General features: G+C 44.1%; 2 protein-coding genes across 2 annotated transcripts; one reads left to right on the top strand and one right to left on the bottom strand.

Annotated features, from left to right (window-relative positions):
* The first annotated feature begins 2,153 nt into the window (after nt 1-2,153).
* Nucleotides 2,154-3,818, top strand: LOC120948805 (L-dopachrome tautomerase yellow-f2). Its single transcript, XM_040365523.2, has 4 exons — nt 2,154-2,340; nt 2,415-2,650; nt 2,720-3,496; nt 3,587-3,818. Exons 1-4 carry the CDS (start codon nt 2,208-2,210, stop codon nt 3,725-3,727), a joined length of 1,287 nt encoding a protein of 428 aa, XP_040221457.2. The 5' UTR covers nt 2,154-2,207; the 3' UTR covers nt 3,728-3,818.
* An 8-nt stretch (nt 3,819-3,826) lies between these two features.
* On the bottom strand, nt 3,827-27,456 carry LOC120948804 (uncharacterized). The gene is made up of 7 exons (XM_040365522.2): nt 26,191-27,456; nt 12,766-14,038; nt 10,208-10,409; nt 6,109-7,891; nt 5,868-6,026; nt 5,645-5,779; nt 3,827-5,572 (listed from the first exon to the last, which is right to left on the bottom strand). The coding sequence occupies exons 1-7, from the start codon at nt 26,434-26,436 to the stop codon at nt 5,492-5,494; spliced, it is 3,879 nt and encodes a 1,292-aa protein (XP_040221456.2). The 5' UTR covers nt 26,437-27,456; the 3' UTR covers nt 3,827-5,491.
* Between the last annotated feature and the right edge of the window lie 172 nt (nt 27,457-27,628).

Genomic DNA, 27,628 nt, shown 5'->3' with positions numbered 1-27,628 from the left:
TACGCGAATACTGGTGTGTGGTTGTGCAACCGTCCGTTGCCCTTGAGCGCTCGGTATCAACTCTCATGCGGCTCCGGTCCTTGTTCGCCAATACGGGAACACTCAGGCACTCAACACGATCGTGCTTCAATAGTCGACAGGCGAATGTCGACGTCGAGCAGCTGGCGCTGCTGAGGCTGCGTTCCCACAACATCTCCCTTCTTTTAATACAGCAGGTACGGGTCGAACCAACGCGGTGCTTTTCTATCTCTAAAAGAGCGGCGTGGTGGTGGTACCGGCTGTGCTCCTCGATGCGACTCTTCAGGGATGCAATCACGTTCAGGAGGTGGTGATGCTGATGATTGGGACACGGTCCTGTAAGATGATGATTCAGCGGACGACGGTGATAGATTACACGGAGCTGAATCGGACGGTGGCGACAACGACGATGACGATGGAGACGATGAGGACGATGATGACGATGAATCAGGTGACGACGACGGAGGCGTAAGGTTCCACTCATCCAAGAGAATATGTAGCGGCAAAAGGTGTTGATCACGCTTACTGGATTGCTGGTTAGAAGGGACCCGACGACGTAGTTGGTTGATATGGCTTCGTATAATCTTATGGTCCTCAGTCATAACACGGTACATTACATTGCCGCATTTCCGCAATATTCTTCCTGGCTTCCATTTCCATCCGTTCTGCGAGTAAATCTTAGCGAAGACTAGATCATTTGGGACGAAATTGCGTCGTTGCTCATCGTTATTGGTTTCTTGCGGTTTAGGCACAGGGCGTATAAGCTCTAAACAAGTGCGAATTTGTCGTCCGAACATTACTGTCGCTGGCGCTTCGTTATTTGGCACTTGAGGATTTGGCGTGGCGCGATATGTTTGTAAAAACGTGTCAAGTGCATCTTCTATTGCAGTTCCACTGTTGTGTCCGCACAAATGAGACGTGAGACGGTGTGTACGGCACAAACAGAATATATATTTTGTCACTAGCTTTGGTATGGGTACAATTAACATTGGTAATAAATAATATAAACAACACACACGCAATGCGGGGAGAGGACGGCTGGTCCTGCTCGCGCCGCGATCCTCACTGAGGACGTCACCGGATGACAGCCCTGCTGTCAACGGCGAGCCCTCAGGATGAGGCAGCGGTCTGTCCACAACATCATGTATTCTTTCCAATTATATTTATCAGCAACCTACCTAAAGGCCGGGCTACATTGACCGTACTCGCTAGTGTAATTTCAATTTTCACCAGCGCATCTGGCTGCGGCTGGTGGAAGCATTTTACCAAACAATTTGGAGCTGCTTCAGAAAATATGTTATTTTTCCATGTTTTTAACTTAATACGGACAGTAAATGTTTTGTAAAAGGTAGATGCACATGTCCTGTACGCATTGCATCCATTTTCATGACAAAAAACGATGGAAAAACTGCTTAATTTTCAGATCCAGCACGACCCCTCGATGACCTAAAAAAGCTTCCACCAGCTGCCGCCAGATGCGCTAGTGAAAATCAAAATTACACTAGCGAGTACGGACAGTGTCCCCCGGCCTTAATCACTTTGAACCCCTTGCACATTTTACTGCACCAATAATTACATCGAAGGTTCAACGTGCAACGTGTTTGAAGCGTTCTTTTAGAACAGCTGCAATAATTTAAAAAAAAAACCCATTTGAAACATAGCTGACAGTAGAGTATATGCAACGATAAAACCAAACTATAAGTTTTCGTATAGAATCGTTATCGCAGAGCGAAATAAATATGTAACAGCCCGGTACTTGAACCTCCAGTGAGGTGATTGTTTGTAAGTAACATTAAATTACTACAAATAAGAAGCATAGACTATGCACAAGATCACTGCCATTGAAGGTATTTTCCCACCTCGCTACGAAAAGATGCTCCGATAAGATGCTTCGAAATGCATCAAAGCTGAGAAAGGCCCACAATCACACATGCCTTCCCGCTTCCATCTTCTTACTAGGATTTTCCATCGAAAGGGAGCCATCACAAACACAAATTCTCTCCACCTCCCATAATCTGTCTAAGGTCAGACGTTTCGATTCGAAGCCGTTCCACAGCAGATGGGAAACGGTATTAACGAACACTGATAAGGTTTTTATAAAACGAGCATATTCGCTGGCTGTTCGGATCATTCCGCTAGTGAAAGTCGCGATCACAACAGTGTACTGTACGGTTTCTTTTTTTTCTAAAATGGCAAAATGGGCCGTATTTGGCATAATCTTTCTGATAGGTTTATTTAGCGAGGAGCTAAGGATAACGTCAGCCGAAAAGCTACAACTCGTCTATCAATGGTCACAGCTGAAGTCCAGTAACAGTAGCGAAGGTAAGGGTAAGCGGCGCACGGTAGTTCTGAAGTATGTACATCAAGGTTTTTATGTTGTGCGAATTGTTTTGCAGCATCGCAAAATGTAGTATTCACGGCCAATTCTGTCCCAGCCGATGAGGACACGTTCAACGCGTATGGCAATCTGCCGATGGGTGTCACCCATCACAAGGGATTCCTGTACGTTACGATTCCACGGCGCCGTCCGGGCATTCCGGCCACCTTGAACGTCATCGACCTGGCACGCAATCCATCGGCAAACAATCCGACGCTGGATCCGTACCCTAACCTATTGGTGAACTCACTGCGGGTAATTGGCATTATCGAATCATTGGAGCTGTGTGTTATACTCACCCATCCTCCCATTTCTCCATTAAAGAGGGATTTCACTGCCGACCCGAAACGCATCATCTCTGTCTACCGCACGCAGGTGGATCGTTGCGATCGGCTCTGGTTCGTTGATACGGGATATCTCGAGTATCCGGGCGGTGCTGGCCGCCAGGTGCAGCGTCCCGCCCTGTGGGTCATCGATCTTACCATCAATCGGAGTGTGCGACGGTTCGAAATTCCACCGGAAATGGTCGAGTTTGGTTACGGCATTCCCAACATCGAGGTGGACGTCGATGATCGCGATTGTGGCCGTGCTTACGCGTACATTCCCGACTACGAGTGGCGTCGGCTGTACGTGTACGGACTGACCGAGGGTCGGATGTGGCGGTTTGAGCACAACTACTTCTCCTTTGAACCACGGTACGGTGACTTCAATGTGGCCGGTCAACAGTTCACCTGGTACGATGGTATCTTTTCCGTGGCGGTCGGTGGACGGTGGGAAAATAGCGCTGCCGAGCGTACCGTGTATCTGCACGCAATGGCTTCCGTCAGTGAGATTGCCGTGTCGAATCGGATTCTACAGAACGAAACGATGGCGCAGCTCGGCAGTGGGGCGTACGGGCGTGCCTTTCACCATCTTGGCGCCCGTGGACCGAACACGCAAAGCTCGAGCCACGCGTACGATCCGCGCACGGGAGTGCTTTTCTATGCGGAAATCAACCGGAATGCGATTGGTTGCTGGAACACGCACAAGCAATTCACACCGGAAAACCACGGCATAGTGCATCTGGACAACGAGGAAATGATTTATCCTGCAGATTTAAGGGTAAGTTACTTTATGAACAAAAGAATGTTGATCGAAAACAGTAGTTTAATAATTTTGAATCGTTACAATGATCATCATCAACAACAACAGATTGACAGTGACGGTGATTTGTGGGTAATTTCGAATCGGCTGCCCATCTGGATCTACTCCCAGCTGAACCGGACCGAAGTGAACTACCGAATTTGGCGCCAATCGGCCTCTCGTGCCGTTGCTGGAACAGTCTGTGCATAATACCTTGCCGCACACACACGACTTTACTACAATGATAAAGAGCCGTTTCTTTCCACACGTACCGCAAATGAATCGTTGAAAGTGATAAGAACAGTCAGCTGCTTGTTAAAAAAGAAAGAACATCAACCTACGAACTCGTGGGTCATTTATTTGCCATGAGGTGTTACGAAAACTGCGCCGCTTTGACAAACCCGGGGCGGGCACTAATTTTTACCACACTACGAGACGACTATGAGCACTCAGAACTAAAATCTTATGTCAAGAGAATCACTTTGTTTTGTATAGCTTTGTCCTAAAAATGTCAAAAGAATGTGTGTCTACTGAGCGAATGGATTCGTATAAGAATGGAAAAGCGCCTTTACCTTACTTTCTGCTCTGTTTAGTTTTTGTTCGCTGAAAGAAGGGCCTGTATAAGTGTTTCCGCTTCTTTCAAATTTGTATCAAAACTACCACCCGCAAAACCCGTACAAGCATACCTTTTAAATCCTTTGTTTGTTACAATCAGCCTTTTAAGAACAGTGTGGTATGTGTGCTTGAAGAGTTTCGAGACTGCCAAATATACACAACTCGCCTCGCGGCTTACCATCGCTCAGTTCCGCGTTACATGTTAATATAGAGCTGCACACAAACATACATACACTCACACGCACACACACACACGCACGCACACACACACACATAGTAGATATACGTAATCAGTAGGTTCACACAGAGCTTTGTGCTAGTATTACAGCCTTTTTGTTTACTTTTTGTTACGGTTGAGTGAGTTTTGTTTTTTGCTATTTTTGCATTACCTTCCTCAATGGTATCCCCTTCAAAAGAGCATCAATCGTACTGATTTGATAAGGAACAATAAAATGTATAAAACCTAGAACATTTTTTTTACTAATTATTCAACAAATTGCCGAATCATAAAACCAAAACAAATTACAAATTGCTCTACATTGCACGCCACCTGCCACACAGTTCAGTTTAAACAGTTTCAAACGATAACTCCTTATATAACTATGCTTTTACGTAGAGCAACGGCTCATTTGAATACGGAACCAGATGGAAGGTAATTTTGTTTGTTTAGTCCAAATTTCTACATTGTCCAGTATCTACTACAGGCGCATTATCGTAAATGTCGTTTAAGTTCTAGTTCACAAAATTTGCACTAATCGTTTACTGCGTAGGAAATTGTTGTGCTCATTTCCCGTTTGCCCTTCTTTTAAAAACACACGCCACGCATTCTCACACACGCGCGCATTACGCTGCCACTGCGAAGATACATCACATATCGGTTTTGTTATTTCAATATGACTCGCTTACATATGTTGCACACACGCTTGTTTGTTTGTGCCAAGTGTTTGTGCCTACAAAAACAAAACTACTACAATAATTTGCTGCACTAATTTCGATCGCGATGATAGTAAGTAGTAATGTTGTTGGTATACGTTGTATAGAGTAGTGTACTAGGTATGTGGTGTAATAGTATTGGAATTGGATTTAGTATTCGTTCCATCAGGACCACATTACGTTATGTCACTGGTTAGTATTGCAAGCTGTCTCGTTATAGTGTGTGTTTAAATTCTATTTCTATTCGACAATTGCGCTTTGTACACACTGTCGCACGTTTTGCCTACACTCCCCCGGTTGAATAGGTCCGACTAACTTGGCGTATATTTTCTAAAATAAAACAGAGATGGGTGATGGTACTTCCCTGCTTCATTTCTGTAGCGTTCCTCAAACTACAAAGACACGTTGTTGGTCGATAAGAGTTGCCTATTGCACAATAAAATCCTTGTGGCCACGTAGAGATTTGAGCTGCTTTTTCAGCTTGGTTACCAAATCCGCTGGTTGTACCTGTACAGATGCAAATGTTGTTAAAAAACAATACCGCACAAGTTGCACCTCAACACTCCAATAGCAACATACCAGTATTGATATATCCCGTCCAACCGCGTTCAAACGATCACGTATTTCGTTCTCTTTAAAGAACAAATTCAACGGCCGGCCGTTGATTTCGGTCAACACCCAAAATGTTAACGATAATCCGTCACACGATTTTGCCTGTAAGAAACGAGATTGTCCATGCACGCGCACGTGTGGTGGTAATAATAATAATACAATCCAGAATGCTTTCTGCCACGTCACTCACCTTCGGGGGCAATCCATGCCGAGCGGCCAAACTGTTCGGAACAACGTCCACGATGGTGGCTGTGTTACCGTCCCGTATCAGACCCAAACACTGTCCATCGATCTCTCGTCGTATGGCGTACACACGGCCGAATGGAACACGGCGAATGATAAGCTCAACCTGCAAACAAGCAAACGAGAAATTAGCTCCCGCAATTTGTCCTCCCTTAGTGCGCGTAGTGCGCCTTTCGTGCACCACTTACAAACAAACCCGGTGCCGCCCGGATAGCTTTGTGTGCTTCGGCTGCGGACGCGATAGCAACACCGGCCACGCTGATCATCTGATCGCCAATGTGAAGCGCATTGTACAGTACTGGATGTTCCTTTTGTTTCCATCCCGCCACCCATACGGCACCGAACGCATCAACGAGCCCGATGGAATTGATGCAGTCCTTGCGCCGTAACTGCAAGCGTACGCCGCCTGGATGCATCATTTCGCGGCGCAACTGGAAGACTTGCTGCTCCCGCAGTGTCAGCTTCCGGTTTCCTGCAGCGGATGCCGGTGTTCCATGGCCTACTAGCCCGTTGGCTCCGATCAACTGACTACCCTCGGGCACGTTTATTAGCTGATGATGCGGACGGAATGGTTGCGGCGGCGACTGTAACCTTCCGGGACCCATGCCGGGTCCAGCGGCACCCGGAGCTGCCCCTGCGGAGCCGTTTACACGTGGTCCCGATGAAGCATCCTGCCGTGCGTCGGATGTCGATGAGCTACGGCGTCGCTGTTCCGGGGCCAGCTGATCGACACGGACCTTACTCTCTACCGGAGCTCTGCGACCACGCGCTGCAAGCGCGGACTGGTCAATCGCATGAGGTACCGGTGACGCGACCGTCCGCGTACTTAGAACCAGCTCCGTAAGCCCTCGTTGAAGTAGCGGTGCTGTGCGTTGAGGGTGCGGTGTGTAGATATTCCTATCGACAGCTGGCCGCTTTGAAGGACTGCCACCGGTGAGATGTGTGGGAACGGCGGGAGCAGTTGCTGCAGCTGACCCAGGCGGTTTGGATGTTGAGGCCGTACCACTGCCGACACCTTGGCTCCCAATGATGCTGTCGTGTTGAACACGATTTTCCTTATCATTACTGCCAGATGGTTCTGTTTTTCTGCTGCCACCCTTGCTCCCCAGCCTCGCCGGAAGCGGAATATCCGAATGACTAGACGAGCGTGGCTGTCTGCTGAGCAGCAGCACTTTACTGCTCTTGTTAGCGCTTGATTTCGCTACAATTGGGGCAGGGGATACTATCACTGGCTCTTCTATGTTTGACTCTGTTTGGCCGTTTCCAGATGTTACCTGCACGGAGCTGGTCAGAAAAACTTGCTCGTAATGTTGGCTTGATGATGGGTGGGACGACGGCTGGAAGTGGATTGGTTGGCTGCTACCCGCCACCGCGCCCGCAGTGGACGACGAATTTACGGCAATCTGTGTCACGGTGCCGAAATTACTTTCCGGACCCTTGATAGGCGTGGACGAGGTTGCAACGGCGACCTGTACAGTGGCCGGTGCGGTTGGCTGTATGCGCGGCGTTGACGTCACTGTTGAAGCGATCGACAATGCGGACTGCACGTTCGGAACGGTGACCGTTGTGATCTGCTGCTCGTTTATCGATGCAATGATAGACGGTTGCATCGGTTGATCGGCATTCCGCGGGTACTCGCCGCTGGACGGAATTATTTGCACGTTGCTCATATAGTTACGACCGTCGCCTAAATCATCCGTTATGATGGTGGAGACGGTGGTCGTATTCGTCGGAACCGTTGCAGTGGCCATCGTCGACGGTTTAGCTTTTGAGAAATTAAACCGGGACACAGTGTGTTTCGGGGAGGATGCCGTTGTGATGGTTGGCGATGGGGTCGTGACCATGCCACCACTGTTGGACACCTGTATGATGGTGATGTTTGCCACCTGCTCTTCTTTCGTGGATTTCGGGGAGAGCGGGATTGCATTTGCCAATGGTGATACTTTTCGTCGAGTTCGTTTCGATTCCACCCTGCAAAGGAAAACAGGAAATTCGATCAGAGATTGCCTCATTACATCCAAGTGAAAATACATCTAGTTGGCTTTTCGCGAGACTATTCCTTTCCTACCGTATTTGACACCTGGAAAAGCCGCGCATTAGTTTGTTTTTCAATACTTTATTTTGTACTCTCCGCATTTTATTTTTGTTATTTCTCATCAATTAACTATGAGCTCACGAAAAGAACGAGAGCAGTGCGAGCATTCTTTGGATCAAGAGTATGCACAGTGTCTGCAGCTATTGCGAAATCTTATCCCCAGGTTGGAAGAGCCCATTGACGTGAAGAAAACTGCCCAGTGGATCGAGCGATTTAACCAAACCACTCCAGACCAGAAATCCTTACGAAACCGGTGCGTGCATTTGCTTTTGCAGCAACTGCTAGAAGACAACCTAACCCATCCCTTCATTTTCCCTCATCTGCTCAATGAGCCGCTCGAAGTGTTGCTGCAAAACGATCCCGAAATTGTTGGCGATGGTCCATTGGAATCATTACACGAGCTATTAAAGCAGTTCCAAACGCTCAACGAACGTACCGATGAAGATATCTGCCAACTTCAAGCGAACACAGCCGAAATACCGAAATCAGAAACCCGCGACGTCCGCGACAAACCTACGGATGAAGTGCATTATCTTGCTCAGTTGCGGGATGCGCTTCGATCTGCCCTGGTGCTCCGTGTGCCGGAGATCATCGAAAACCCCGCGCTGCTAGTACCGGTGCCGTCGGAAAACCTGCATGCCGACGATCGCAAATGGCTCACGGTTGTGTTGGAGGGTATCCGTGCAAAAGCCGCTCAAAAACAAAATTCCCCTCCAGTGCGCACCGTAGAATGTCAAACGATCAACGAGCAGACGGAACGTGCCGCACCCAGCGTAGTCATCGACCGTACGGAAATCGAGCGCTACTTGGAGCGTAAGTTTGCCAAACTCTATGCAAACTTTCGTGTGCGTGAAAAGGCACTTGAAATACGAACGCAAACTGCCGGTGGAATGCATCTGATCGATGTATCGCAAAGATTGATGCAGCAGTATCGTCGCTCGTTCCCACCGCCGTCGTCTTCATCTCAGCACCCCGGCAGCAAGAATCGTCGCTCGAATGTGTAATACTCGGATGCTCGGACGAACCAAACATGCACATTAGGGTAGCAAGAATCGCAAACACACACACGACCGAAGTGGTCAGATTGATACCTGTGTCTTAGTAATTCGCGTGAAAGCAGCAAATTGACCTTGAAGGTGAATTAACGGCCACGACACTATTAACGCACCCACGCACCAAGAACAAAGCAGCAACAACCAGAGCGAATGGACCGGACGGCCAGAACATCTAACAAACGCCTTCTTCCCTCGCTTCTTCAACCTTCTTCGCTCAGTCGGTAGGTATTTTGTTTTGTATTTCATTTACTTTTAATAAATAAAACTAGTATTGAAACCCTTTGTGAATCAAAAGCTAGTATGTATTTAACTGGAAGGAATTTAACAACAATTTTCCATTATTTTTCTATTGCTACAATTATTTGCATTACTTGGGGTGGACTATAAGTTGAAAAGAAATGCCACCAGTAAGACCTCTAACCAACCGACAACAAACCGGCATTTCTTTCAACTAGTTCTATACCCACGCCTGCCATAGGCACACTCTGAATCACTCGGCTGGACTGTTGGGTCATACTGACCAGCTTTGTCTTCATCTCCTTTTCGCAAACGGTCAACGTTGCGGGGTAAATATAAACGGAGAAACAGGGAGTTTTGCAAATTTGCATTTACTTGTCAAAGAGTTGGCAAGGGAAGCGAAAGGTGGCAAACACTGGACGCACCTTTTCCATTTCAACTACGTAACCGTCGCCCTGCAAGTTCATCACCTACATTAACTTGAAGACTGATAGTTTCAATCCAATTATTTATAACTAAGCATCGTTACAGAGTTTGCAATCTAAATGCAATGAAGAAAAATTGTATGTATTTGTTTTCAATTTTTTCTAAATTTACGCAACAGGGGGCCAGTTTACATGCATAGAAATTTTGGTCTAAAAGAAGAGGTGTAGAGTTACTCATTCAGCGTAATTCAGTGTTTCTGTACAAGCTTTAACTTATCATATCAGCAAATCAATTTTATATTTTTTATAAGTTTTATCTATGGCGTTATGATTTTGAAGCACTGAACATTTTATTAAAACCATTGGTGCAACACACATGGTAATAGAAAACTACATTCATTTCAATTACACAGCAAGGAAAATGCAGCTTCGCCCATAACTACATGCATACCAACGCTCGGATTCCAAAACCTACCTTGCTCCACTGGACGCCGGTGGCACGATACAGATGGCGGTCGACTTCGTTAGCATAGATGATGGTGGTGATGTCGTTGCTGAAGTTGCCGTCGATTCGGTACCATTTGTCGTTACAGTACCATTGCTGCTGCGACAATGACTGCTGGAGGATCCATTCAGCAACGTCTGCTTTGGCAACCACAATTCACCGTTGGCGAGGGCTGCAATGAAGAAGCACAGTGGCCATAATTAAAAACTCTAGCTAGTATGAACGCAATATTAAACGAACAACCGAGCGGACGATGTAGAATCTTGACGACCACCGCGCTTAGGAGAAGGTCAAAAATTGAAAAGGAAATGAGAAATGCTATATTTAATTAACTTTTAGCTCTTCCCATCTTTCTTTCCCCATTGCTTCGAACGTTTCGACATTTTCGCCAAAACGCAAACACCTGCTGATCCCCCTCTGCCCTGTCCGACGAACACTTCCGTTCCGGAAGGGAAATGAAGCGCTAGATATGGGTTCATTTTCGGCGGCAAGAGAAGGCCAAAGCCACCAAACTACAACTCACATGCCTAAAGGTCGGGGTTGTGTTTTCTATCCACCTTCCGGTCATCTCCATTGAGCTCGGGTTGATTTAGAGACGCTAACACCAAAAAGACACCCTGCGCCACACAACCCGTGTTCAATAATACTGCCCTTTGTCGATCTAAAAGCGGCATCCATCCAATGAACGGGGAATCAACGCCGAGGTTTGTTTTAGAGAATGAGTTGAGCTTTTGGTCATAGTCTCCGTCGCAATATAAAAATTGACTTTATTACTATTTTTTTTTTTTCTTGAAGTTGGTCTAGGCGTACTTTTGCAGCTGTGTATGAAATAGTTTAAAATATTTATTAAAAAAATATCCATTGCAACTCATCATTCCATTCGAGTTCTACTAAAAGGAAGGAATTCCATATAAACTCCACACTCCATTTCAAACAAAGAACAATTATAAAACATTCCTAAAAACAATAAAACTTCTCCTAACGAAATGTTCAGCTCCAACAGCACTGCGGAACTTTTTTCAGCTTCAACTTAAATTTCTTTCTGCCTTTTCTGCGTCTTTCTGCAGTCCAGCCAAAGATGAGAAACATTTATGCAAATATTTGGCACCACTCGTCGCTTCTCACTATCCCCTCCCACCGGTATCATCTGATCGGAACCAAACGCTGCTGATGACGGGGGCATTGCCATTTCCGGTGCTGAAAGTTGAATCCTCTCCACTGACCACTGGGACGTGACGCAGCGGTATTGGTTCGAGCGTGAGCGTCAAGCAAAAGCGTCCAAAAACGAACGTTTCACCACACACTTTGGTATGCATATTTCAGAACAAATGGAAAGAATCGAGCGTCGCAGTAGTCCTCCATTGCAGCAACTCGTAGAACGGCCAGGGTCCCACATTGGTCATTCTAGAACTCCTAGCTCTCAGCTTAATAATGGAACATAGGTACATAATGTACGACAGCGGGCATGTCGTCAACAATCACTCTTTGTGATTCGTGCATTGTTTTCCGCCGAAATTGTTCAATCAAAAGTCAAGCGGCACTGTAACCATTGCCTAATGATCGCCGATTATGGTGACACGATTATGGTAAAACACGCACGGAACAGACAATGGTACGGTCAGTGCTAACGATGGCTTTTAAAATGGTATTTAATTGGTGTTATCAAAATGCCAAGTTTTGCCGTAATTTTTGCAAATGATTGCAGCAAAAATTCCATTAAAATTAAAGGACCAAAAATATACCATTATCTACTAATGTTCGACGATTGTACAAATCATAACAACGGCCCGACGGAATTATTGCATCGGATACAGTACACCACACCGTAAAAAGCAACGCAAGCAAATCGATGAATTTAATCAATGTAAATCAACATACACATTACGTTACTCATCAATCAATAGGTATTGGGCATTTCCCTCGCAGCAAATTGTTTGCCTGCTACGCACATTTATCCATAAAAATCGCATCATCAACCGGTTCTGCTTCAATCATAGCATGGTCTACCGTCGCCGCTTTACAGAATGTATCGATGAATGAAGCGCACCGTGCAACGCATCGAATGGGGAAATTTGAACACCTACTGCCATACGAGAACTCCCCCACTTTTCCGCAATTGATATGATCGTTCGTAGAAATCGGAACCATCGACAACAGCGCGGTAGCAAAGGCCTCGAATGGGCGATGTGTTGACCGAAGGTGCATGTGTCAACAAATTGTGTGACGTCGTCGTTATGCGGGGACCGTCTGATTCATCGTCCATGGTGGGCAACCCAAACGGTAATCGTAGGTCGGTCCTTCACTGTCAAATGACTAACGCACACAACAGCACGGCCAGGGAGAGTGTTTGGCATTTTTGTACAATACCCCGTGACCATTGGCCATGTTTGTGGTCGCCTTCGGTTCCGACCCTACCTACGAGGGGAGCGGCGGCGACCTCTTTAAGCGATATGTGACCGGACGCCACGCACCGTTAATTGAAGGCAATTAGTTGACAATAGAGTCCAGGGATGGACGCATATTCTTACCATCGTTGGTGTGGTCACCATTGCTTATGCCATTGCCTGTCGCGTCGAATGCCTCGTCAACATCACAGCTTGCAGTGGTGGATCGTTCCGGAGACTGCCGTACATCCAGCAGCAGCTTCTTATCGTTAATGGCGCGCTTCAACGATGATCCGGCCGTTCCGGACGGGTCCGCCAGCACGTTGGTGACGAACGTGGTCGCTAGCGAGGAGGTTGTGGTTGATGTACCAGCTGCGAGTGTCACCAGCGGATGATGATTATGATGGCCGGTGGTAGTGTTGTCTCTGTTGATTATTTTTTGCGGTTTGGGCAAGCTCGAGCCCGGTGTAGAGTCTCGGGAAGGTGATGTGGAAGCGGTGCAGCTTTGGGACTCCTCTAGCGGTTGTGGTTCTTCTTCCGAGACCAGCGAGGACGTTGATCCGAGCGACACACTATCGGTTACACTGGCCGGCTGAATCTTACTAGCCTGCGCGTTAATACTGCTCACTGCTTGCAGCGGATTCGACAGCAGGTTCATGAGATTCTGGGTAGACGTGTTGGACATGGCCGGTGGCCCAGCTGCACTTCCCCGCTCACCGGTCACCGGGCAGTTTGATATGGATGTGAGCGTGGACGAGTAGCTGGTCCCGGATGAAGATGATGAGGAGGAGGAGGATGAGGACGAGGATGATGACGAGGATGAAGAAGATGATACTGATGACGAAATGGAGCTTGTGGTGCCAGTGTTCGAGAGCATCGAACTGCTTGCACCGGCAGAGCCAGACGCTCCGGCGGTGGACAGCGATGAAGATTGTCCGCTTGCGCTCGCCCCGACGCTCGCATGATGTCCGTGGTGTTGCTGCTGTACCAGGGATGGTGGCTGAACACGCTCGATGCCTGGTACGATTGCTGCCGGCACGGGAGGGGTCGCCGGCAGTGGAGAGGTCGGATCGCGCGTCGGGGCCAACGGAGGGCGCACCTCGGGCAGCCGGGAGTAGAGATTTTCCTTCGGCGACAATAGCTTCATCTCGCGCAGCTTCGAGCGCAGACATTCTACCCATTCCTGCATGCATTCCCAGGTGTTGGCATTGAAGCGGGCCACCTCGCTGCCAAGCGTTATCACAAATTCAAACTCCTGCTCCACGGAGACTAGGGCGTGCGAGACGTGCTGGACGGTTTGCAGCGATAGTGCCCACTCCGGTCCGTGCGACGGTGCTTGGCGTGGGTCGCTGTAACCCTCCAGGAATGCCTCACAGTCATCGTGCACGCAAAACACCACCCAGTACCTATCTGGTTTCTGTCATCGAGAAAGGGAGAAAGGCAGAAAGAGAAGAAAGGGAAGAATTTAGTAAACGTACTTTAAGAATTTTATGATAAAAATGTAATGTGTAAGTATTAAGAAAACAATGTAAAAGACATTTTCAAACCACTTTTGGACAATTCTATTCAAGGACTTATCGCATCAAAAGAGCAGTGTTATGCAAAACTCAAAGGCTAAATTTGAAACTTCATGTTAAGCTCCGACTGGACCGTCTCCTCGTGGCAAGGACTGACTATCCGGCTGCGTAGAATTAAATCAAGTCTCCAAAGCCTGTATAGGCCGGCCTGTCCGCGTAGCAAGTTTACGCCAAATAAAAGTAGAAGAACTATTTATATAAAGGGTGATCCACTCAAAAACAATTCTTCTGCAAGACAAAACAGTTCTTCTGCATATTTTCAATCAAGACGTTATGTTCAAAAAATGCTAAAAATATATGAAATTAGAAACTAAGGTTGTAGTTTTAAAATAATTCAAAAACTATAACCATTTTAACAATATTCCATCGGCTTTAGACAACAGCATTAATCAGAATCAGGATGATCGTACTCTGATATCTAGGCTATTTTCAACGTTAAGAAAAAGCGTTCAAGCAAAAAATGAAAACGCCAAAATGCAAAATACTGTGTTTTTTGCATCTGTTTTTTTTTTTTTTCATTTCGACCTCATCTCAACAACTACACAGCGGGCCACGTCCAAAAGCAGTCCGATCTCACTTTATTGCCCCACGCTCTAATTGCGATTCGTTTAGGAAGATCGATTACTACGTGTCCGCACACGTTCCGCTATATTTAATCGGGATCCCAAGCCCAAACGCCCTGCGACCGTCCTGTCCTCTGCGGTCATCTCTATACCGACTCTAAGAATCTTAAGGTGCGAACAGCTGGTAAGCTTTCTACCAGTTCTTTCTTCGCCATCTGGAAACGCTGGCGGTTAATGGACTTTATGCTCTCTCTCTCTCTCTCTCTCCGAACCAGCTGTACGCCCGAACCTATGCCCCCACTAGGGGTATTGTGCAGGTCATGCCTCGTACCCAACATTCCATTCCACCTGTGCTATGTAGTTGCCCGCACAGGTCGACATACGATCGATTCTTTTCCCCGTCTGCTGATCGCGATCGCTGGCCCAGTTTTTGGAGCAATATGTTTGTAACTATGATAGCCAGCGTACAATGCCCAGCCGCATTTGCATTTTCGTACGATGCAACTTTGACCGTTTCACACCAAAACCTAATTAAGCAATTATTTTTGGACGATCCATTTCACCAAAACAATCGATGGATCGATGATTTCTCCGGCACACACGGGGGAACAATTACGATTACTTATGTCGGTGTCTTGAGAGCAGAAGAAATGGAAACTGTGGACAAACAAACAAACACACATACATACACACCACTTCACACCTTTCAATTACCAAACACGGCATCGCATGCAGTTGCATTCGCAACCCGAGGGGGGGTGGGGGGGGGGTCGATTCCCTCCTCTCTGCCGCGTCCGCCGTTACACCATGCGCACAGAGATCAACATTTTTGATATTTTAAACACTTTCTTCACGCCACCACACTTCGGTTTTGTGTGTTTGTGTGTTTTATTTTGGGTTGCGCGCTTTGTTTCTTCGGCTGCCTGAGTGGTTTAGTTGCGCACGATGGTAATTTGTTTCATTTGTTTCGCGCAGCCCTTACGCATAGCAGCTGAAGTGAAGAAACCGTGTCCAATGCCACATCCGCTCTTTTGTTGAATAATGACGAATGAAGAGAACGAACCCACCACCACCGCCATCAGCACAGCCTTCAAGGAGCTTAAGCTTGAGGGCAAAGACAAAGCCGTGTTTAATATGTGTTTTAATGCTGCGATTTTTGGTTCACTGCGGAGGAGCAGCTAACCACACAAGGGGGAGGAGGGAGTAAGTGGTGCGTTAATTTCTGCCGGGCGGCTTCAGTACGCGGTACATCAAGCATAACAATGCACAAAGTTTCGATACAGTTTTCAGTTGGACAATCCATTGCAAGAGTTTGTCATCAAGGGGGTCGCTAGCAGTAGCGTTGGTTATGCCTTGCGGTTACTACAACCATGTGTCGTTCACAGTGGCATTAGGATAGTACAAGTATCGCCTAAATCGGGGAAAATGATGAAGTGTAATGAAAATAAAATAATTTTTAAAATGTAAGACACTACAATGACGGGTTGAGCGACTATCCAGGGGCGAATCGATATTGAAAACATTAGAAAATATGATTCCCTAAACTAAAGGATATTCTATTAGTTTTTTTGGGACCAAGTTTGGATAATTTTAACCCTTTTAGAATCACAGCAACGTTGAAGTTTTGAATATCGACGGCTACATTAATTTTTGAATTTTACTTTCTTTTATTATACTTGCCAACACCTCAATAAAATATATACTTCTATTAAATTATATTAATATTAAAAGCAGTAGCATTTTTGTAACGCTCTTTCATGTTCGCATTTTTGTATTGTATTATACATCAGTTACTCTCTAATCGTCTAGAATTTTGCTTATCTACCTCCCTAAACCATAATCTTCTTCTTCTTCTTTGGCACAACAACCGTTGTCGGTCAAGGCCTGCTTGTACCCACTAGTGAAGTGAGCTTGGCTTTCAGTGACTTACAGGGTTTTGAATCATATAAGGGAATAGTTCAATCACTTAGGGGAATGTTGCAAATCGGTAGGGGAATGTTGCAAGCAAGCTGTGGAAGTTTGCAATCGTAAAGGGGAGTGTTGCAATCGATTAGGGCAATTTTGCAAGCGTACTGTGGAGCTGTCATCAGACTGTGGGTGCCGCTGTAAATACCTCAAAATATTTTCGTCAATCTTACTAACTTATCATGTTTAATTATGGCTTTGCAGCAGGATTTATTTAGTTTATCGTGTGTACTGAGCTGAATCCCACAGAAAAACAACTCCAAATGATGTTTAAAAAAACATCATCGGTATCAATTCGTAGCTTTTTACAGCGGCACCCACAGTCTGATGACAGCTCCACAGTACGCTTGCAAAATTTCCCTAATCGATTGCAACACTCCCCTATATGATTGCAAACTTCCATAGCTTGCATGCAACATTCCCCTACAGATTTGCAACATTCCCCTAAGTGATTAAACTATCTATCTTCTTCTATATATATAAAAATCTCGTGTCACGGTGTTTGTTGCGAGCAAACTCCGAAACGGCTGGACCATTTTCAACGAAACTTTGCACACACCTTATGTTGGTATGAGAATAGGTTTTAAGACTTAAAAATCGTTCAGATGTAACACTAAATTTAATTTAAAAATGATTTTCTAACTCCCATACAAAGAGCAGGATTATTGTTGTGTTGTATACGGCACTTTGACACTTGGTGTGAGGAGCCTGGCGGTTTACACTCGATCATCGAATCCTGAGGGGATACGGGCACGATACAACTATCCCAAGTAACATATCAATAATAAAATATTTTAATTTTTTTTTTTTTTGAATAGCTAAGTTTGTCGGGTCAGCTAGTTCCCTTATATGATTCGAAACCCTGTATTGTTACCATAGCAGGATAGTCAGTCCTACGTATGGGGGCACGGTCTATCGGAGCTTGAACCCATGACGGGCGTGTTGTTAAGTCGTACGAGTTGACGGCTGTACCACCAGACCGACCCAAACCATAATAGTACGATAAAAATGTCTTACTTTTCTCAATATTCAAGTTATTTGCTAAACAATAACAATGCATCATGTAATTCCAAATGGATAAGCTTATCACTTTTCACCTTTCAATAGATCCAATTTTCTAACAGGCCCCCAAACAAAAAAAAACAGCAATAATGCTATTCCAACCATCTACAGCAGCAATCTAGAACCAATAACCGTTTCCCACTTATTTGTTTCAGCACGCACGTACACACATGCACACGCGAGAAGTGTGATCCAAAGTGGCCTATATAGTGGTACGACTGACTGATTAAACCATAGAGCCATTCTTCTCACAAATCCTGCCGAACGGGGCACACAAATTGTATCCAAAATTCATCACAACCACCTCTAGTCAGGCATGTTCTACCTTGCCGCGATTCTTATCATCCTCCGGCCCTCTCGTTATATTTTGAATGATTTGTCTTAGTTTTAACTTCCTCTCCTTCTTCTTCTTTCCATACGATATTTTACTTCATCCCACCAACTGCTATAGGTTTTATTAATCCGCTTCCACGCTTAACCTTGACAGCAAATCAACAAGACATGAGAGGCTGCCCCCTCTGCTGTCGCGGAACAAATTAAATAAAACTTTATACAATCGCAGGCCAACCTCCGTGGGCAACCTCCAAGAAAAAAAAGCCACCCAAAAATCATCACCTCATCCCTTCCCTACCACCCCGGGTTTATGCAGGATAGGTGGCAGAGGCAGGCCAGGAGAGGGGCTAAAACGTGGTCTAAAATTTGGACGGGCTTCGGACTGCCACACGCAAGCCGGCTTTATGTGTGTGGGAACAACTTTTAAAACAGTCTCATTGCCTTCGCTAACAAACGTATATTAGTCCAGCTTCGTTTGCCTTCTTGCCGTTTTGCCGACCGTGCCCGACACGGCACACGAGGCCTCATGTCGAACTCGTCAGAAAATCGCTCAATCGGTTGAGTTCGTGAATGAAATGGGGGAAAATATAATACACGCAATGCGAGCCAAGCTGCTTTTACAAACTCTATTATTAAGTAGTGTACAATGCGAACTTATGGATAATAGAACATTCCACTTCAACATCAAATGGTTGGGGTAGGTGAATGTTTTGGGGCAAAAGTTTGGTCAATACATTCGAGACCACTTTTTGTTAAACGTATTTAAATTCATCGAAGACGTACAAATGAAACAAAACCAGGAACTCTAACAATTATAAGCACAAATACATTGCATTTAATGTTTAAAGTTTTCTTTTAGCGGATGCTACACGTATTTTCACGCTATCTCCAATGTTGCTTGTAAAGCAATTTTGGAAACGTTATATTTATATTCATGTATAGCTGATTTACCCGGTTTCACACGGGATAAAATTGATGTCTCGTTTTAATCAAAAATAGAAGAATATGCAATGCGAGGAGCGCAAAAACAATGATTACAATGATTTCAATCATTTTATCCCAAAGCTTCGATTCTTCTTATCTGTCGTAATAACAGTAGGTAATTAAGATCTGCTATGACAATCATCCGTTTGGATACCACTGAATTTTTGGTTTACCACGGAGTTTATTGGGTTAATATACCATATACCATATACAGGTACTCCCCGATATACGCTATTAAATATTAGAATATTAGCGTGAGTCGAATTTCGATGTTTTCGGTCTAATTATAGCTAATTTTTGTATAATCTAGCTGAAGTGGTAGGTTTTAGCCACTAATTATTTATTTGATCTGATTTCAAATGAAAATTACAATTTTATACCGTTGAAAATGGTTTTTAAAATTCGACCAAAAGGGAATTTATTTTGAGTTTGACATTTGATGTGTCAAATTAGTATAAGAACTGTCAAATTAAGAAAAACGCTTATACCGTTAAATTACGTATATCGAGGAATACCTGAACCTTTTGAAATGGTTTTTAAATTCGACCAAAGGGAAGTTATTTTGCATTTCACATTCGATGTGTCAAATTAGTACAATTTTCTCAAAGAACTGTCAAATGTATAAACGTACACCAAAATCGCGTATATCGAGTATGGCGTATATCAGGGGATTATCTGTACCCATATACCAGCACTAAAAAGCTATCGCGATTGCGAGGCCTCATGCGAGCTCGCAAACTGCTCGAATTTGCTTGCGGGTTTTTAAAGCCGGTGTAAACCGCACTTCGCGCCGAATGTTAATTAATTAAATTAAGTTTAGTGTAACATTTGAATATGTTGTAAGTTTTAAAACTTATTCTCATGCCACCATGAGGTGTGTGCAAAGTTTCGTTGAAAATGATCCAGCTGGTTCGGAGGTTGCTGGCAACAAACACCGTGACACGAGATTTTTTTATTATCATGTATGTATTTATGTATGTATGTATGTATGTATGTATGTATGTATGTATTAAATTCAATAAAAAATATTCTATAAACATAAATTTGGCTATTTGTAGATAAAACTATTAGGAACAAATATTAGGTCCAAATATTAGGCAACAATAGGATTTTGAGAGATAGTTTCCATTCATTGAACATGTAATTGTTGTATGGGACTGTAATAGGCCAATAGATTATTAGTTTCAATTATTTACATGTATCCTAAGAAGACTAGGGAAGATTCATTTTCTTAATTGAACAAAAATCACATATTACATCCAATATCCTACCAAACTTGAAACATTAAAGTTTAACCCATCCAACAATTATATTGTATACATATAATGTTGTCATAATGCATTAGTAGAACACTACGGAGTCACGGCAGCATTCCCGCTTCAACTTTGACGGCTTGCACTCAACTTCGATGGTTGATATTTAGTTACTCATGAACACATTCAATATAAGCGGAAGTCGACTGTGATTTTTTGAAAAAAGTTTCGAATGAAATGTATCAAAAACATTAGCCAAAAATTCGATTTCTCACTTGATTGAGGCAGACAACGCGTCGACACGCTACAATGTGTCTTGGCACGTAATGGGTACAGTACAATAGCGCTTTACCTTACAGTTCACAGTCCAATTGAACGTGGGCTTAGGAATAGAATCCATTCTGTTGTACGGCATAATCATACTGCTAGACAGGTGAACGACGCCGCACTGCAATTGAGATCCAGCAGCGTACCAAGTGGCCCTTGCAGGGCGGGAAAACATATTAAATATACACAGCCGTTGCAGGGCCTGCCATACCATCGGAGGCAATAAATTATTGCTCAAAATATGGCGCCCCTTTGTCTGGTGGTGCGCGCTGGAGCTGACCCGTTGGTGCGTTAACAAAAAAAGCAACAAAAAGAGTTCCCATACACATGACCTAGGATTGAATTCCGTCCCACAACCCAAGCGTTAGTGCGCTGGGTGTCCTTTTGCCGGATGCAGCACCGTTATCGATGCAAACCAGCGCTTGGCAAATAGCTGAAGGCCATGATTTTTGTATGTTTCCAGTAACAAAAGGAAAATATATCTATCCACATCAACCATACACCGCTGAATCTTTGCCACGAGGCCGACAGAACAATCCTTGCTCCGCATAGCCGGAAATCTGAACACCGTTCACAATAGATTTGCTTGAGAAAATGCAAATGTGCATGGCATTTATCTCACATTCATGATTGACCATTGCGCGGCCAAATTACGGTCCCCCGTTTGGCTCGAAGTGACTAACCACGGATCTCCATGGTCCTTTTTGCTAGGAATGTAATAGATTCCTTTTCTTGAACGTGTACACTCTTTGTACCGCTGTATAACGAATGATATTAACATGCCCGTTTTGAGCACTTTTTTTAAACTCAGCTTTCTGCAACAAACCCCACGTCCATATCAAAATAGTTTTTTTTTAAAGCGAAGCACATTCATTACAAACATAATGATGATGAGCCCAAGGTGACAGCCTACAAACTGCTACTGCGAAAGTCTTGCGGAGCGAATTCCACCTTGAGGGGACCACACTACACTCCCACCAAGCCAAGACATCCAAACCACATAGCCCAACAACAACGGCCGTACTTCAACAACAACAATGCTTCTCACAATGCCACTGCTTTCTCACATATCCGGTAAAGGGTTGACGGTGGGTAAAGATAGCTGAAATATAAAAAAAAAACCCCAACCCTCGGATGGGGTGGCAAACAATCGGTCACAATCGGCCGCCACCAACAACAACAAGCCCCGACCTACAAAACGAGATATGCGCGGAATTATGCGTAGCTGTGGCGGGACAAATGGCGTAAAACTCCGCACAGGAGGACTGACATGAGTATATCCGCTGCCACCCGTCCCTTCCCCCTTACTCCCCCCCTCCCCTCCTTTCTTCCTTTTCGACGCTTTGTGTTGGTATTCTGAATGACAAATCCCCCTGAGTGAATCAAGAGCTGATTTTTTGTCTCCCTTTCCATTGATTTGTGTCCCTCACTCACATGAGTATGAACACACAATGGCGCTAGTCGGGAAGGGAATCTGTGGAGGTATGGACGTAGATCACGCGTGCATTAATACTTTCTCCGCGATTTTGGTCTCTACTTTGACGTGCAACGATTAAGAATCGAGATTTTGATCAACTTTGGTTGTACATTTGGGGAAGGAGAAGAAGACATAGTCCATAGGGCCATAGTTTGAAGCGCTGCTGTTTTGTTTGCTTCTTTTTATGGGGCATGAGAACCGGATGCAGCATCAGCCAGCAGTCAAGCGAAAGACACATGATAAGGGTAATTCTGAAGGGGAAAGTGAACAAAGCCGCTCGTAATCGTTTGACCGTTTAGTAAACTTTTCAGGAACTCCCGTCTTCCAAATTTGAACTAATCTAATCAGAAATAACAAAAAAAGTTTTTAATCCTAGCATTGCCAAATATGTAACCACCACTCATTTGACTCATTCTGCTTGTGCTTGGAAAAGTAAATGAAGTGACAAAACGTTATTATCAGAATCGTTGTACTAAATGCTACCTATGTTGATGTATAACAAATTCGTTCAAGCGTATGCTTGCGTAGTATGAATCATTCTTATCAATTATTCAATTCCAATTCCAATCAATTATTAAACTAAGCATGCAAATAAATATGCTTGATTTTTTCGAAGAAACATTAATAAGTCATTCGATTCAATGGTTCTATTTTTGTAGCTATGTTTGTAGCTATCATATGTTTTATCTTATCTAACCGTGGCTCAGACCACATTTGAGAATTTATGGGAACAAAACCAATATTCAATCGTGCGCACGCTTGTGGGTCTAATTTGACTACTAAGGATCTTGCACTCTATAGCATAGATTGTCTATATTTTCGAAAGGTTTTCTATGTGAATGAGTTGTCGTGATTATTAGGCATACAACTGACAAAATAACCACAATTAGAGCAATGCAAATCATTATATTCTGGTGGGTTAAGCATCCTGACGCAAAAAAAAGCAAAACGGACAGTGTTTCGTGAGGAACGATGGACACTGAAGTTCTTGGTTTATGTTATTTTTGCTATCAATTATCAATGCAAATATGCTATCAATATGCCGCGTAGAACGTTACGCCAAAAAGATGAAGGCCAACAGGACGTCATGGACCAACCAATGCCTGAAGAAGTAATTGGGATCTGCAGGCAACGAAACACCGGAGAAAATAGCAACCGTATGTTGTACTGTTATTCGCACAACCTCGACGAGGCACTAAAAAGAATAGAAAACACATTTTCTGATAAAATATGAGAATAAAATAATGCCAGTACATTGTCACAGTCGATGTTTTTATACACGATGGCCTACTTACTGGATGATACACTCAACTTTTTGGTAGTTTTTTGCTAAATTGCTGATGTCATTTGATAGATAAACTCTCGAAGTATCGATAAAGTTTTTAAAATGGAAGATTTTCATACATTTTATATCCTATTCTGGCTGAAATGTTCAAAAAGATCGTAATTTGAAATCAAACGATTGATGGTATACTGGTATGGTAATCATAAATGGACAAAAGAGCCACATTAAAGGTCATAATTTAGTTTTCATAAGCGATAAGGACCACTGCAACACGGAAACAATGATTTTTTTTTATATACGAGCTCTGTAAAACGCAAAAGAATATCAGTCGAAAGGAATGAATCGTGAATTGTCTGTAAAATAATAATAAACACAAATTAGGCCTGACATTTTTAACATCTGGACATATTTCGACGTGCGAGTAGTTTTTGTACAATACAAACTTATGGGCATGATGTAGAATGAATTTAATCTTCTTAATCCTTATACTAGTCTATCATGCTAAGCATTACCGCCACAATAAGACATAAAAGGTATAATAATTCTTCATTTTAAAAACTCTATCGATGCTCAGAGAGATTACCTATTAAATGACATCAACAATTTTTAGTCTAGATTGAGAACTGGCCACGATATTTGCAAAAATAGAGCATGATTTAAGCACGACTGCTAGGATTCCATCAGAACCAAATTGTGCTTGAATTGTGCTTTCATGAATGTGGACTTGTTGTATGTCAATACAATTAAGTGAAACATTTCTGATCGATTGTGTTATGGAAGTAGAATCAGAAGTAACTTAACAGAAAGTGGGGCCCTTCACGATTCTAGTCAGCTTTTTGTATGGAGTTTGACACTTGAAGGCAGAAATCATGTAAACACTCCATACAAAACCACACATAAAACAAGCCTGCAATGTTCAGTCTAGATTATTCTAGCCACAAAGCTAGAATTAGATTCGAGTACCTGCTCGCAAAACAAAACACGGTTTTGTTTACATTTATCCCAAGGTGTATTAAAGAAATCAGGTGATCGAATCTGGAATCAAAGTGAATGTAGTCCAGGTGGTCTGATAGCATGATTTTTATAACCAAATATGAATATCACTTTTGAACAAGATGGGTGAAAGCTTTTGCTCATACGAGCTTTCTGGAGGCTTGACGAATACACAAAACAGTCTTAAAATCTTCATTCAGAAACAGAAGCGTTCTGTTCATTCAGAAATCAGCCTTCTAAATTCATACACTTTGGGATAAGCCCACCTGTATACCCACTTAGATAGCTGCTCGAAAACTGCTATACAATGCAAACAGCTGACAGGCTGAAATTACAGCCTACAAACTTAAAACGGAAAGGGCCCCAGCATCAGTTTTTTTTATATATTTCGCATACATCAGGAATAGTGTTAGCTTGGAACTTGGGTTTGTAGGATAGCAAAGACAGATCTGCATTGCTTTTTTTCTCTTCCGAATCTGCATACGATCAGAATGTTATAAATGCTCAATACTTTAACAGTCGTTCCTTCTGTTTTTGTCCCCTTCATTATTAAGAATAAATAAAATCCCGCTGCTTGAAACCTAAACAAATTTGTTCGGTTATCCGAACTTTGCCGATCGCTGAGGCAGAGAATTCGCAAAACATTCAATTTACTAAAACAGAAGTTTTATAGTTTTAGTTATTTTTATATAATAATCATTATGGAATTCTTAAAATCTTCCTTTAAATGGTATTCGCATTATCTCTAAATTATCTCGTTTGTTGGTTGGTTACTGGGCTCCAGTTAATTTCACTTTAATCGAACCACGAATACGCTATTTGCTCTAATGGCGCACAAATGTGCAAGAAGTTGTTGAATTCGTTACAACCATTCCGATTTTGGCCGCCAAACAAAACAGTGATGTCTCAACATATGATATCATGTTATAACTTGTTCCACTTATGACTCATCGTTCTGTAACTGATATTTTTGATTATGTTTGTTTATGTTTAATTTATGACTTAACATAAACTAAGTTATTTCTGAGCCGGTCTCGTGGTACAGTCGTCAACTCGCACGACTTAACAACATGCCCGTCATGGGTTCAAGCCCCAAATAGACCGTGCCGCCATACGTAGGATTGACTATCCTGCTATGGGGGGAAATCAATTAGTCACTGAAAGCTAAGCTTACTTCACCAGTGGGTACAGGCAGGCCTTGACCGACAACGGTTGTTGAGCCAAAAAGAAGAAGAAGAAGAAGAAAGATATTTTAAACATTAACTGGAGTGATGAAGGGAGGAAATACTAAATCGGTTCTCTCTAGAATCCAATGCGTCTCGTCATTCGATTACCGAGCCACCCAATTAATACAGTAATTATGACTTCATTTCAACTGCTCATTAGACGTTGTTGATATAAACCAAATGAGAGGCTACGAAGTAAACGGTTACCAAAAGTCACTTTAAATAAATATGCTCACCCTTAAAAGCAACTACGTGCAATGACGCTCGCGTATCGTTTATTTTGTAACTAACCCGCTTACACTATCCAAGCAAGCTGCAAATAGTATATCCCATGTTTGTGAAGTTCGTTTTCATAACAAACAGATAACAAACGAAGCACAAACGCGTTTAATAATCAATCCCACCAGCTCCCACTCTGTCCTCCCCCCAACATTGCCAAACGGCCCCAAACGGCGAAGGACATTGGTCACTGATATCTTGTCCCTTTCCTTGAGTCTACGCGTAGTTACGGGCGGACTACATACCTTGGCCAGCACCGATGGTCGCCTGCTGTCGTTGTTCAATCGCCGCAGCCAGCTGTTTTTGTGGATTTCGCGAAACAGTGCCGTAATGGGGGGCCGCGTTACCACACTGCCACCCCCAACAGCCCCACTGCCACCACCACCACCACCACCCGCCACACTTATTCCACCTCCTGCAACAGCAACACCGCCACCACCGCCTCCCGGCGGAGGTACGGTGGAGCTGCTACTTCCAGGGCTCAGTTCCATCTCGGGACTGCCCGATCTGCTACACTCTGCCCGCTTATCGCACACGTACGATCACCGTTTATCACAGCAGAAAAAGCAAAGATGATGCACGACACGATTCATCCACTCGTGCTGCACGATATCACATTTCATTGCACCACTGCTGCTGCTGATACTTCTAGCCACGGCTGCAGGACACACGGCTGGTCGCAGGGCAGCTGAGCTGAGCAGCTCGTTGCCCTTCAATTGCGATTGCAAAACGCAGGTGACGCGAGCTGGGGACCCTTTTCCACCTCCCCACCTAATATGCTGCTGCCCACTGGTGAACGCACTTACACTGACCACAGCGTGCAATATTTTTCACATTTGTACACCATTTCACTGCCACGCCAACTGACCCGAATTAGATGGCTCGGCGACCGGGATGGCTTTACTGGAGGAAACACTCCAAAATTGCACTAATCGTTTCGCACGAGCAAATCGGTTGTCGCACTGATAGGTGAGCGAAGTAAATATTTTACTTCTTGTTTTTATTACACTCCCTTGCGTGGGGTCGCTCCACAACCTCTCACCGTTGTTTACTGTGCTAAATGTCAACGCAACTCCCCGCACCGCCTACTTTGCCAACCGTACCAGTGCGATCCAAGCCTTCCATTCGCTGAAATATCACTCGAAACTAGACGCTCTCTTGAAACGAGGGAAGAACTCTGCATCCGAAGTACTTGCTGGTTTGTTGCTAGCAAGGGCAGCAATGCGATCGCAAATTGCTTTGTTTGACTTTCCTCTTCTGCTTGCTCCGTTATGTTAGTGCCACCGCAGTTCTGCTCTTAACTTGACGCGTTTCCGAACGTATGACGATTTCACTACCACGGAGCTTAACTTTGGACAAGCGAACACACGAGTGACACGCACGACAAGTTTGGAGGTAATATGCTTGGGCTGGTACTTTGCGTTGCCCGTTCAATTTTCTTTCACCCTTCCTTTTTTTGTTGTGGACAACACTGTCGAAGCGGGGGGTGACAACCTTTCCGAACAAGCAAATTTGACGTTTCGTTTAACGGGAGGTTGTTTCATTGTGAAGGCATGATGGCGGATGGTATGGCAGCAGCAGGTCTATGTTTTTATATTTAGCCGAAATGCGAACAAAGTCTCTAAAGAAATCGTAGAATAATCCTGCAATAATAAGTGCTTCTCCTATTTATCATACATATTG

This window comes from Anopheles coluzzii, chromosome 2 (assembly GCF_943734685.1).
Source record: "Anopheles coluzzii chromosome 2, AcolN3, whole genome shotgun sequence".
In the NCBI taxonomy this organism is placed as follows: domain Eukaryota; kingdom Metazoa; phylum Arthropoda; class Insecta; order Diptera; family Culicidae; genus Anopheles; species Anopheles coluzzii.
The sequence above is the reverse complement of the archived record's forward strand: the minus strand, read 5'-3'. Positions and strand labels throughout refer to the sequence as shown.

Bases quoted from the DNA above. Each gene is read 5' to 3' on its own strand.
- LOC120948805 (XM_040365523.2), top strand. From the start codon at position 2,208: ATGGCAAAATGGGCCGTATTTGGCATAATCTTTCTGATAGGTTTATTT. The intron at 2,341-2,414 runs GTAAGGGTAAGC...ATTGTTTTGCAG, and splicing joins GTCCAGTAACAGTAGCGAAG to CATCGCAAAATGTAGTATTC. The intron at 2,651-2,719 runs GTAATTGGCATT...TCTCCATTAAAG, and splicing joins TATTGGTGAACTCACTGCGG to AGGGATTTCACTGCCGACCC.
- LOC120948804 (XM_040365522.2), bottom strand. From the start codon at position 26,436: ATGGAACTGAGCCCTGGAAGTAGCAGCTCCACCGTACCTCCGCCGGGA. The intron at 7,892-10,207 runs GTAGGTTTTGGA...TTTCCTTTGCAG, and splicing joins CCGGCGTCCAGTGGAGCAAG to GGTGGAATCGAAACGAACTC. The intron at 5,573-5,644 runs GTATGTTGCTAT...GCATCTGTACAG, and splicing joins GACGGGATATATCAATACTG to GTACAACCAGCGGATTTGGT.